General features: G+C 40.7%; 1 protein-coding gene across 8 annotated transcripts in view; it reads right to left on the minus strand.

Moving 5' to 3' along the window:
- Positions 1-12,532, minus strand: part of LOC149256596 (superoxide dismutase [Fe], chloroplastic-like) — a 156,818-nt gene that overhangs the window by 29,138 nt on the left and 115,148 nt on the right. For all 8 annotated transcript variants that reach the window (XM_089460794.1, XM_089460792.1, XM_089460791.1 and 5 more), the window contains 2 exons: positions 10,037-10,208; positions 9,778-9,845 (listed from right to left, as the gene is read on the minus strand). In XM_089460794.1, the coding sequence (XP_089316920.1) occupies positions 9,778-9,845; positions 10,037-10,208 (240 nt within the window). The remainder of the gene's footprint in view (positions 1-9,777; positions 9,846-10,036; positions 10,209-12,532) is intronic.

Genomic DNA, 12,532 nt, shown 5'->3' on the forward strand with positions numbered 1-12,532 from the left:
AATTAAAACACTGCGGAAAGTAAATGCAAGGAAAAATACTAGCACAAGTATAATCACAATGACACAGTTATTTTTGGACAATTGTCACTGGAAAAACCCAATGTGGGAAAACCGGAGCACCAAATGAGGGCTTCTTTATTGGATCCAACAAAAATCTCATGTACAAGATACAACTAGCAGAATAGAAGAGGATATTTTGTGAGAAATTTTATTAACAATATTCTCACGCTTCTCAGCGAGATTCTGACTTTGGAGAGGACCTGCTGCCCCCTCTATGTCTCACTACATCAGCTTCTACATAGGGATTGCGCAGTCCTAGCGTCACAACCTCTACGCTATCCCTCCTCTGCTCTACGTCTTCTTTCTGCTCCTACACTCCTGACTGATGTAGATGCCCTCTCTCCTTCTCACCTGCAACTCTCCCTCTGATTCGATTTCCTCTTGCCCAACTTCGACTAGTGAGAAAACTGGTCTTACTTGGGTAACTAAGTATCTGCCTAGTGTGTTTTCCAAATGCCCATCGAAGTCCTTCTTATAATCCTCTAGTTGAGTAATCAATGGCCCAAATTAGATTCTAATCAATGGCTAGGATCATATTGACTTGATCCTCATCTTCTTCTAGAAGTTTCACCCTCAATTTAATTAATACCCTTTAATTATTTTAATTTCCTAAGTTTAGACTTTGGTAGCCATTAAAAATAATTAATTATTTTAATAAAACTGTCTCCGAGTGGAATTTCCCAAAATGATTTCTAGGTATTGTGGAATACATGTGTCCTAGCCTCCCTGCAAATTTTGAGGTTTAGAGAACATTTGATCCTACCATAAATCAACACTCCCTCTTAGCGAGGAATGTGCTCTAATAATGCAACCTGTTGAAGCATCATTCTGATTCTGTGGGATCTCCCTCTGTGTTGCCGATGTCTGACACCATTGTCCATCAACTACTGCACAAATGTTGCATTTGTACTGTTGTTGGCCCTGCCACCGCCAACACTGCATCTATACTGCAACTCCCTCTCATTTCCTGCCACTGCAACTGAGAAACCACTTGTTTCTGCTACTGAAACGGATTCTCTACCATACCCATCTGCTCCCTGAACTGGATGAACTTAGCTCTTCCTAGAGCTTTTGTGAGTACGTCTGCTACCTTATTTCCTATGGAGACATATTGAAACTGTACTGCCCCACACTGAACACAATCTTTGATAAAGTGACATCTGATATCAATGTGTTTCGACCAATCATGAAATACTGGATTCTCAAAGAGTTTAATACAACTCTGATTATCACAGAAAATATTGGTCGCTTCCATCCTCTTCCTGAACAAACTCACAAGCAGTTTTCTAAGCCATATAGCTTCGCACATAGCTGTGTTGGCTGCCATATATTCTGCTTCTGCTGAGCTCAGAGCTACCGACTTCTACTTCCTGCTGCACCAAGAGATCATTCCTGATCCAACACTGAAGCAATACCCGGAGGTACTTTTCCGGTCTACTGAACTACCTGCCCAATCTGCATCTATGAATCCATTCAATCTGACGTCATCTCCTCGGGTGTATTTCAACCCATATCCGACTATTCCACGCACATATCTAAGAATGTGCCTCGCTGCTTCGCAATGCACTCTTTTTGGTTCCACCATGAACTGACTAAGGGTGTTGACAACAAAGCAAATGTTTGGCCTAGTGTTGATCAGATACATGAGTGACCCAATGAGTTGTCTATACAAGGTGGGGTCCACCTCCTTGTCTCTTGACGCATCTATTTTCTTCCAGTTGGTGATCGTGGGCGTAGCCATGGGTCGGCAATCATGCATTCTGAATCTCTTCAAAATCTCTGTAGCATGTCTACCTTGCCCAAGGAAGATCTCCCCATTCTTCTGCCAAACTTCCAACCCTACAAAATAATGCATCAACCCCATATCCTTCATGTCAAATTCTGCTTCAAGATTCTTCTTGCAATCCTTTATGAACCTAAATGACCCTGTTAGAAACAAGTCATCCACATATAATACCAGAATAAGTGGCTCATTCTCCACCATTAGATAATAGAGATTGTGATCAACATCACTCTTGATGAATCCCAACTACTACAAGTAACTATCAATCCGACCATACCATGCTCTGAGTACCTGCTTGAGCCCATACAGGGCTTTCTTTAACTTGCAAACATGAGTTTTCTTTTCATGAGTTTCGAAGCCTTCGGGTTGTTCTGTATACACCTTTTCTTCTATCGCCCTGTTCAAGAATGTTGTTTTGACATGCATCTAGTGAATCTCCCATCACATTTGAGTTGCTAGGGATATAACGGATATGATAGAGGTATATCTAGCTACTGGAGCGAAGGTCTCCTCATTGTCTATTCCTTCCTTTTGTGCATACCCCCTTGCCACAAACCTCGCCTTGTACTTCTCTATACTGCCATCTACAGCATACTTGATCTTGTAGATCCACCTTGATCCTACAACTGAACTATCCTCTAGTCTAGGTACCACTTCCCAGACATTATTCGTCATGATAGAACTATACTCTTCTACCATGTCATCCACCCAAACTTGGTGTTGGACGGCTTCCTAAAAGCTGAAGGGTTCTTCAACCTGTGCTACCAAGGCGTGGTACTTGTCAGGTTGTCTAAGCTGCCTCTTCTTGGTTCTAGGAGCTCCGACAAACTCCTTAGCGGCCCTCATCGTCTTATGTACTTCCCTGTTGGTTCTACCACTAGTGGTGGGAGGCTCAATCAAATCCCCCTCCTGTTCATGTTGTTCCATCTGCTGAGAACTACCTGGGTTTCCTACTTCTAAGGAAAGACTGGTGTTGGTCATCGTGCTCGATCCATTTGTCTGTCCTCTTGCTTGTCCTCCTTGTTGCCCCTGCTGCTGTTGGACTAATGGAACATCTACTGATTAACCTTTTGCTAACATCTCTTGAGATTTCCTCAAAGTTCTATCCTCCATGAACTTTGCATCTCGTCTTACTACAATCTTCCTGATGCTAGGAATGTAGATTTTGTATGCCTTTGAGGTCTCGTTATATCCTACAAGGTACCCCTTTTCTGCATTTTGATCCAGTTTACTACGCTTCTTGTCTAGAATGTGATAATATGCCACACTTCCGAATATCCTGAGATGACTCACCTCCAGCTTCTTCCCTGTGAAGACACCTTCAGGCGTTTTCTTCCCCAATGCTTTGTGAGGAGTTCTATTCTGGATATACACCATTGTGTTGCAAGCCTCTGCCCATAAGAATCTAGGCAAGTCCTAGTCATACAACATAGCCTTTGCCACCCCAACAATAGTTCTATTCTTTCGCTTTGCTACTCCATTATGCTCTAGATTATATGGAGTTGTCCATTCTCTTTTGATGCCCTCCTTTACGCAGAAATCTATGAAGTCTTTGTCTGTATACTCTCCACCATTATCTGAACGCAATACCTTTATCTTTTTCCCTGTCATGTTCTCTACGAGAGCCTTAAACTCTCTGAACCGATCAAAGACCTCATCCTTGGTCTTTAAGAAATAGATCCAGGTTTTCTAGAGCGACCATCAATAAAGGTGATGAAGTATTCACCAACACTAAGAGCTCTTATGGACATTTGGCCACAAATATCAGAGTGTATCGATCCCAATACGCCTTTCGCTCTGCTGTTACTTCAGGGAAAGGTTACTTTAGCGTACTTCCTTAGTACGCATCCTCTGCATACATCATCATGGTGAGTACTAAGGACTGGAACTCCTGTAACAGTCTCTTTGAGCATCCTTAGTGCTCCATGGTGTAAGTGTCCCATTCTCCTGTGCCATAGTTCATTCAGTGCACTTTCACCATTATGATTGCTGCCTATCAGTGCCATTGGAGACTCGAGCTGCAATCTATACAATCTGTTGCTTTGAGCTCCAATTTGTCTTCCAGTGAAAATTCCTAAGCTTCCTTCCCTACTGCAGCAAACTGATGTTACTTCTCCTACTTGATCATACAAGTTATTTACTGTCTTCTATGGTAAATTTCGAAGTAAATACATCTTCAGCCTTCACTTAATTAATATATTTGCGGAAACAAAATATTGAGCATGAAAGAACAATGCAACACATAGGACACAGTTATTTTTGGACAAATAGTCCTCGGAAAAACCCAATGCGAGAAAACTGGTGCAGTAGCTCTGAGGATTTATTATTATGCAGGAGAAAATTCTGAGTGCAAATCTAGGATGCTCAACTAGCAATACTTTACAGAGAGAACACTGAACAAAAGACTGGTGAAATGATCTCACCTTGTCACTGGAGAATCAGTGACTGATCCTTCAGCTCTAGAGGCTCTGCATCACTCTACGTGGCTTCCACGCAGAACTGCATCACCCTGGGCTTCTTCTACATCACCCCTCCTGGGTATTATGCTGCCTCTCAACGCTAGATCCTCTGCTGGTTGAGAAATTGAATTTTGCTAAATTTTAGGTATGTTCTATGCTTAGAGCAATTTATTTCAATTTTCATAGTTAGCTCCATATCTTTTCCAAATTAGCAATCACATCAGCATTAAAGTAAATCGCAGATAGAACATAAACATAAATCACAGAAGACAAGCCAAGACAAGAGGACACAAGATGTGGCACTAGCCAGGGACAAACCCCAGTGTGGGGAAACCCTTGATCAATTCTTCTTATATGTTCTTCAATAGTTCAGCAAAGAGAGAGAGAGACAGTACGTTTACAACAGAAGTCAACACTTTGACTTATCTAGATAAGAGCATAGATCATCTCTAAGAAGATGATACATGAGAACAGTTGAAGACATGTTGCTTCAATTGATTCTCCAAGGTGACTCCTTCACCTATCGTTGTGCTGCATTTCGTCATCATGCTGCACCTCACCATGTTGCACCCATCATCACTATGCTACATCTCATTATGCTTCATTAATCATGATTGTGCCCATCACTATACTGCATTATGTGCGATTGTTGCACATGTTGCCATACTGACCAATATGTTGGCTGCATCTTGTTTGCTTATTGTCCCTAGCTTGCTTGTTGTCCTTAGCATGCTAGTTGTCTCTTGCATGCTAGTTGTAACATTGCATGCTTGGTGTATTTGTTGCTAAGTACCATACAACTATCCCAATGTTAGTTAGTTGTCCCTTGCATGCTACTCTCCTTCAAAGACAGATGCTCCAGCTATTTCAGCAGTTCCCAGCAGTTCTGGCAGTTCCGGCTATTCCGGTTGTTCCCCGCAGTTCCGGCAATCCTGATAGTTCCGGCTTTTCCTGCAGTTTCGACATTCCTGGTTGTTCCATCTTTTCCAGCTTTTCCAGCTTTTCTGGCAGTTCCGGCTTTTCCGGCATTTCCGACTTTTCCAGCTTTTCTAGCTTTTCCGACATTTCCGACTTTTTAGCAGTTCCGGCTTTTCCGGCATTTCTAGCAGTTCCAGCATTTCCTGTAGTTCTGACTTTTCTGGCTTTTCCGGCAGTTTCGGCTTTTCCGGATTTTCCAGCTTTTCCAGCAGTTCTGGCTTTTCCGGCTTTTCTGGATAAGAGCATAGATCATTCCTAAGAAGATGATACATGAGAACAGTTGAAGACATGTTGCTTCAACTGATTCTCCAAGGTGACTCCTTCACTTATTGTTGTGTTGCATTTCGTCATCATGCTGCACCCATCATCACTACGCTACATCTCATCATGCTTCATTAATCATGATTGTGCACATCACTGTACTGCATTATGTGCCATTGCTGCACCATGTTGCCATACTGACCAATGTGTTGGTTGCATCTTGTTTGCTTGTTGTCCCTAGCATGCTTGTTGTCCTTAGCATGCTAGTTGTCCCTTGCATGCTAGTTGTAACATTGCATGCTTGGTGTATTCGCTACTAAGTACCATACAACTGTCCCAATGTTAGTTAGCTGTCCCTTGCATGCTGCTCTCCTTCGGGGACAGATGCTCCGGCTGTTTCGGTAGTTCCCGGCTGTTCCCGACAGTTCTAGTTGTTCATGGCAGTTCCGGCAGTCCCAACAGTCCCGGTAGTTCCAGCTTTTCTGGCAATTCCGAATTTTCCAGCTGTTCCATATTTTTCGGCTTTTTTGGCTTTTCTAGCAGTTCCGGCTTTTCCAGCATTTCCGACTTTTTCGGCATTTTTGGATTTTCTGGCTTTTCCGACTTTTCTGGCAATTCCGACTTTTCCAGCAGTTCTAGCTTTTCCCGCAGTTTCGGCTTTTATGGTAGTTTCGGCTTTTCCAGCATTTCTGGCATTTTCGGTAGTTTCGGCATTTCTTGTACTTCCTGCATTTCCGGCAGTTCCAGCTTTTCCAGCTTTTCCGGCAATTTCGGCTTTCTGTCAATTCCGGTTTTTTCGGCAGTTCCACTTTGCAATAGTTCCAGCTTTTCGAGAACTGTCGGGAACTACCGGAACTGACAGGAACTGCCGGCAACTGCCGTGAACAGAGGAAACTGCCGGGAACTACTGGAACTTCAGGGAACAGCCAGGAACTTCCGGAACTGCAAGAACTGCTGGGAACAACCGGAACTGCCGGGAACTGCCGAAACTACAGGGAATAGCCGGAACTACTGGAACAACTGGAACAGCTGGAACAGCCAGGAACTACTAGGAACTGTTGGGAACTGCCGAACTGCCGGAACAATCGGAACTGCCAGAACAGCCGGAACTGTCGGAACTGCAGGGATCTGCCGGGAACTGCCGGAACTGCCAGGAACTGCCGGAACAACTGGAACAGCCGGAACAACCAAAACAGCTGAAACAGCAGAGAACTGTTGGGATCTGTCGAGAACTGTTGGAACTACCAAATCTGTAGAAACTGTCGGGAAATGCCAGAATAGCCGAAACTGCCGGGAAATGCCAAAACTGTCAGGAACTGCCGGGAAATGCCAGAACTGTCGGGAACTGCAGGAATTTTCGGAACTGTTGGGAACAGCAGGAACTATCGAAACAGACAGCACAACCGGAACTGCTAGGAATTGCCGGGAACTGTCGAAACTGCCGAAAACCAGGAACAGCCGGGAACTGCTAGGAACAGCCGAGAGCTACTAGGAACTGTCGGGAACTGTCAGAAATGTCGGGAACTTTCGGGAACTGTCAGAACTACCGGAATTGCCGTGAACTGCCGGGAACAACAAGAACTGTCGGGAACTTGCCAGAACTGCCATGAACAGCCGGAACTACCAGAACTATCAGGAACTATCGGAGCATCTATCTCCGAAGGAGAGAAGCATGCAAGGGACAGCGAACTAACATTGGGACAGTTGTATGGTACTTAGCAGCAAATACACCAAGCATGCAATGTTACAGTTAGCATGCAAGGGACAGCTAGCATGCAACAGCAAGCATGCTAAGGACAACAAGCATGCTAGGGACAACAAGCAAGCAAGGGACAACAAGCAAGCAAGGTGCAACCAGAGCATAGGTTAGTACGGCAACATGGTGTAGCAATGGCACATAATGTAGTATAGTGATGGGTACAGTCATGATTAATGAAGTGTGATGAGATGCAGCATAGTGATGATGGGTGCAGCATGGTGTAGCGCAGTGAGGTGCAGCATGATGACGAAATGCAGCACAACGATAGGTGAAGGAGTCACCTTGGAGAATCAGTTGAAGCAGCATGTCTTCAACTGATCTCATGTATCATCTTCTTAGAGATGACCTATGCTCTTATCTAGATAAGTCAAAGTGTTGACTTCTGTTGTAAACGTATTATCTCTCTCTCTGTTGAACTGTTGAAGAACATATAAGAAGAATTGATTAAGGGTTTCCCCACATTGGCGTTTATCCCTGGCTAGCGCCACATCTTGTGTCCTCTTGTCTTGGCTTATCTTCTGCAATTTATGTTTATGTTCTATCTGCAGTTTACTTTAATGCTGATGTGATTGCTAATCTGGAAAATATATTTGAGCTAACTGTGAAAATTGAAATAAATTGCTCTAAGCATAGACCATACCTAAAATTAACAAATGGAGATAAGAAAAATGGAGTATCTACTTCAGGTTATGTTCTGAGTCTTGGATCAAGAGTTGTCTCCTGGAGGTCACGCAAAAAGTTAGTTCCAACAGATTCCACAATAGAGGCAGAATATGTGGCAGTTACAGAAGCAACCAAGGAGATTGTGTGACTTAGGAAAATTACCGAAGATTTGCAAGAGAAACAAGTGAACTCTGATCCTCTTCCGATTATCGATACTTTTGTTGCAATTAAATTGGCCAAGAATCCAAAATTCCATGATCAAACCAAACATATTAATACAAAGTATCATTTCATTCAACATCATGTAGAGGCCAAGACTATTCACCTATGACATTGTTCCACAAATGAGCAAATTGCAGACATCTTCACCAAAGCGCTTCGAAGAGAAAATTTTGAGAGATTCAGAATGACGATTGGACTCACAAACACCCCTTCCGATTAAGAGGGGGAATGTTAGACACCTTATCCTCTGGGATTGGGCAAAATTATATAAATATCTAAATAGAGAAATTCCATAAGTTAGAATAGGAAAAGACCTTGGAATTTGAATCCCAAAGGTCACCATTCTAATTGTATATAATGGAATTCATCGTAATAGAATGTAACATATTCGGGAGTTACCATCCTGGCCTGACAATACCAATCTCAATCCCAAAAGAAATGACACAACAGATTTTGCACAATCAAATCAGCTCATCATTAAATTATTTTGAACCTACTTGGGCTCTCATCTTCAAATAATGGCCCAACTGAGGAAATATGTGTACAACACTAGATCTGATCCAACTGATCAACCCCTCGGCTGATCTAGATCTCCTTGCTGCCCCCTTCCTCAGACCCAATCCCAAAATAAATGACACAACAGATTTTGCACAATCAAATCAGCTCATCATTAAATTATTTTGAACCTACTTGGGCTCTCATCTTCAAATAATGGCCCAACTGAAGAAATATGTGTACAACACTAGATCTGATCCAACTGATCAACCCCTCGGCTGATCTAGATCTCCTTGCTGCCCCCTTCCTCGGACCCAGCGCACTAGATTATCACACTCCTCACACACTCCTCACTAAGATGCCTCTCTCAATCTTGTGTTGTTGTATGCTTCCTTCTCCCTCTCCTTACCCTTGCTTTTATAACTTTACATTGAGCTAAATCCCTAATACTAATACCCAAAGTTATTGATTGCAGAGATTAGGTCTCACCTCACTTGAAATCAAGGGCTGAGATTAAAACATAATAACTAAAATAAATAATTTACTTTTCCTAAGTTTACTTTGGCTAAGTAAAGCCAACATAATCATTATGTGCTTTCCTAAGTCTAATTTAGGCTAAGTTACAAATGAAACTTGCTCACACTAAAGCAAGTGTCTAAGGATATCTTGGGCGAATTTTGCATGCCTAAACACTTAATTCTGTGCAAAAGTAACTTTCCAAGCTACAAATATCAACATAATTTTTATCATTCATACACAATGCATTGCATATTTGAAAGCCTATATTCTTGTGTATTGAGTTTTCTTATGCATATTGTGTGTAACCTCTTTTCAATCCTCATGTCTCACTTCTACTTTGAAGAAATAACATAGGATGTTTCAAAAAGAATGACAAAATGGATCAAAATTTTTGAAAACATAAAAATGAAAGAAACAAACATGATATGATCAAAGTTTCTGAAATCTTCAAGAGAATTTGGTAACTTATTTGTACCAGGTAGCCCATGTCACTGAGGGTATAATTAAGATTTAATATCTTAACCAGAGAAAAAGAAAAAAAATAGAATGGGTAATGTCTATAAGCATTAAGCACTCACCTTATGACCCCAGATAAGAGGATTCAGAGCATTTGGAGTTTTTTCAATTACAAGTTTATTGTCTTTTACTGCAATGACAGAAACGAGGTAATGTTATGAGAAATGTCATCCTCAATGCAGTAATGATGACAAAAAATGTCATCCCTGCACGTCAAAAGTACAAAAATTCTATCTATTTCCAGCAAGAGAGATGAAAGAACCTAATAAAATATGAAAATGTTACTCCATGAAACTTGGACACTCTTGACACTGTACTTACAAACAAGCCAGGCCCAACCAGAGCCAAATTGTGTTGCTGATGCTTGCTTGAATTCCTTTAGAAATTCATCATAAGCACCAAAGTCCCTTTTTATAAGTTCAAGGATCTCTCCTTTAGGCTCTTTCCCACCCCCGGGTTTCATACATTCCCAAAAGAACTCATGATTCCAGGCCTGCAAATGCCCAAGATGAAAATATACGAGTATATTATGATACATAAGAAGAGCATACAGAAATCAAGATAGAAAATTGTAAACTCTATAGAATAAGTTTAGGACTTCTGCATTAAAATTGAAAAACTACACCAAGAGCATAAGGAAATTTTAGCAGCAAATCACAACATTAAATCATCAACATTTAACAATTAACAACACAAAATCCCAAACCAAGTATTTCAGGAGACTCCTATAATTGAAGTGAAGGGAACATGATATGCACTAGGTAGAGATTTATGCATATATATTGTAACTACTACAGAAATCAAAACCCCATCAATTTCGACCAAGTATCTTCATATCTCTATTTAGTCATTTATTGAGCATTTTGAAAACGCTCTCAATTCAAGAAGGAGAAAAAGTTAAACCCCACCATGGTAACATTAGACTCAGACTCAAAGTTCTATGCTGTATCAATCTTATTTTTCCGAAGAATGTGGCATCAATCTTATGTGTGAATACCCAAATAATAAGACTTCAAAAAGATACTTTTGATTTTCTTATCTCACATGTTGAATTTGCTACTATTTTTTTCTTAAGCAATAATGTCAGTCAAATTAAGAAATGTCATTGAGTTCATCAAAACAACCTACATAGTAGAGAATGAGTTACCAAGACTCATTTATTCCTGGTTTTGTACTTGGCCTTTTTTCGTAGCTTCACTAATTAGACAGATCAGAATTATAATATTGTTATTTACAATGAAAGTCATGAAAAATCTGATGGATGAGGGTTAATATTTAGCACATCAATGTTTATCCAATTATGGGTTTACATTTTTCTTGTTAACTGAACAGTATAATATAAATAAGCATAGGAATGTGTGGCATCTAGTAGTTGCTACCTCCACTTTCTGAAGTTGGACAGAATAAAGTAGTCAGAGGAGCTCCTGTGACAAACTGCATTAAAAATAATGAGGTAGCGTATCTAGAATTCCCCTACAAACCCTAATCCAATAAACAAAGCTGAAAATAGAAATGCCACAAAATTAATTAAAGAGAGTGCAACACATGTATAGTGAATTGATGTAATTTCCCTTAGGCAAACAATGATTAAACTTCTAAACGCATATGAATATGATGGTTCTATAAATGAGGAATGAGGTGTATTTATAGTATATATGAATCCTAGTAGGGTTAAGGCACCAGCTCAAATGGGAACGCTAGGCCAAACTTACCCTAAATTACAATAAAGTATAATAAAGCATAATAATGGCATAACTGCCCACCGCAACCTACAGGTATCTCATTAAGAACCGCAACTACCCAGAAAGTGGGCTAGCATGTGGACACAAGAGAAGATTAGCAAAAATATCTCGATTCTCAACAAACCCCATTATGCTGAAAAAGAGGCCAAATAGACAACATTACACGCATAGATTATCACAGAAGATTACTATATCGCACCCCCCATAATATTGAGCTGGGGTCATCAAAAGCCATACCACTGATGAAGAGAGCCTTCATGATAAAAGGTGGGATTGATCATGCTAAAACCACTCTTCGACAATGCACTCATATTTGTCAAGTAGAGAATGGCCTGCTGAAATAAGAGCCCATGATGAGGATGACTATAATTGATAATAAGGTCAAGTAGAAAGTTAATAACAACGATAAGAGTGGCAATAGCCCAATTGGCAAAGATGGAAACAATGAATTCTTAGGATTATCACTGTCATCATCATCCAATGGCAGCAACTCCAAGTAGACTTTCTTATCATTGAACTAGATATCACTAAACTGCACATTTGGATAGGACCTATTACCAATCCAATTAGCAGGGTTGCAAAGGTCCATGCAACCTGCTAGGATGGGCATGTTACCCAGCAAAAGTGGGTAACCCCATAAGAGAAAAGAAATTCTCCTACTTTGGACAGTGACCTAGCCAACAACCCTACATTGTTCAATATATGATGATATGCCACGTTCCTCTGCCATTTGCACCAATCAAACACATCTCACCATTCAACATTAAGTGAAAATTCCGAAAACCGGAACCCTATTGTAGCAACTAATATTATTTCTCCTAATTGTTAATTAATTAACAATTTATCTGCTACAGCAAATATTGAAATAAATACACTGCAACCTTCACAAATAAAATACTGTGGAAAAATAATGCGTTGGAAACTAAGAAATACTAGCGCACACATAAAATTTGAGACAATTATTTTTGGACAAATGTTCCCGGAAAAACCCAACTTGGGAAAACCAGTGCAACAGCGAGGGTTTTTAATATTATGCAGCAGTGAATATCTGAGTACAATCTGGATGCCTGAAACT

Source organism: Pinus tabuliformis, chromosome 7 (genome assembly GCF_031772625.1).
Source record: "Pinus tabuliformis cultivar Carrire ecotype Pingquan chromosome 7, CPIR1, whole genome shotgun sequence".
NCBI lineage: Eukaryota > Viridiplantae > Streptophyta > Pinopsida > Pinales > Pinaceae > Pinus > Pinus tabuliformis.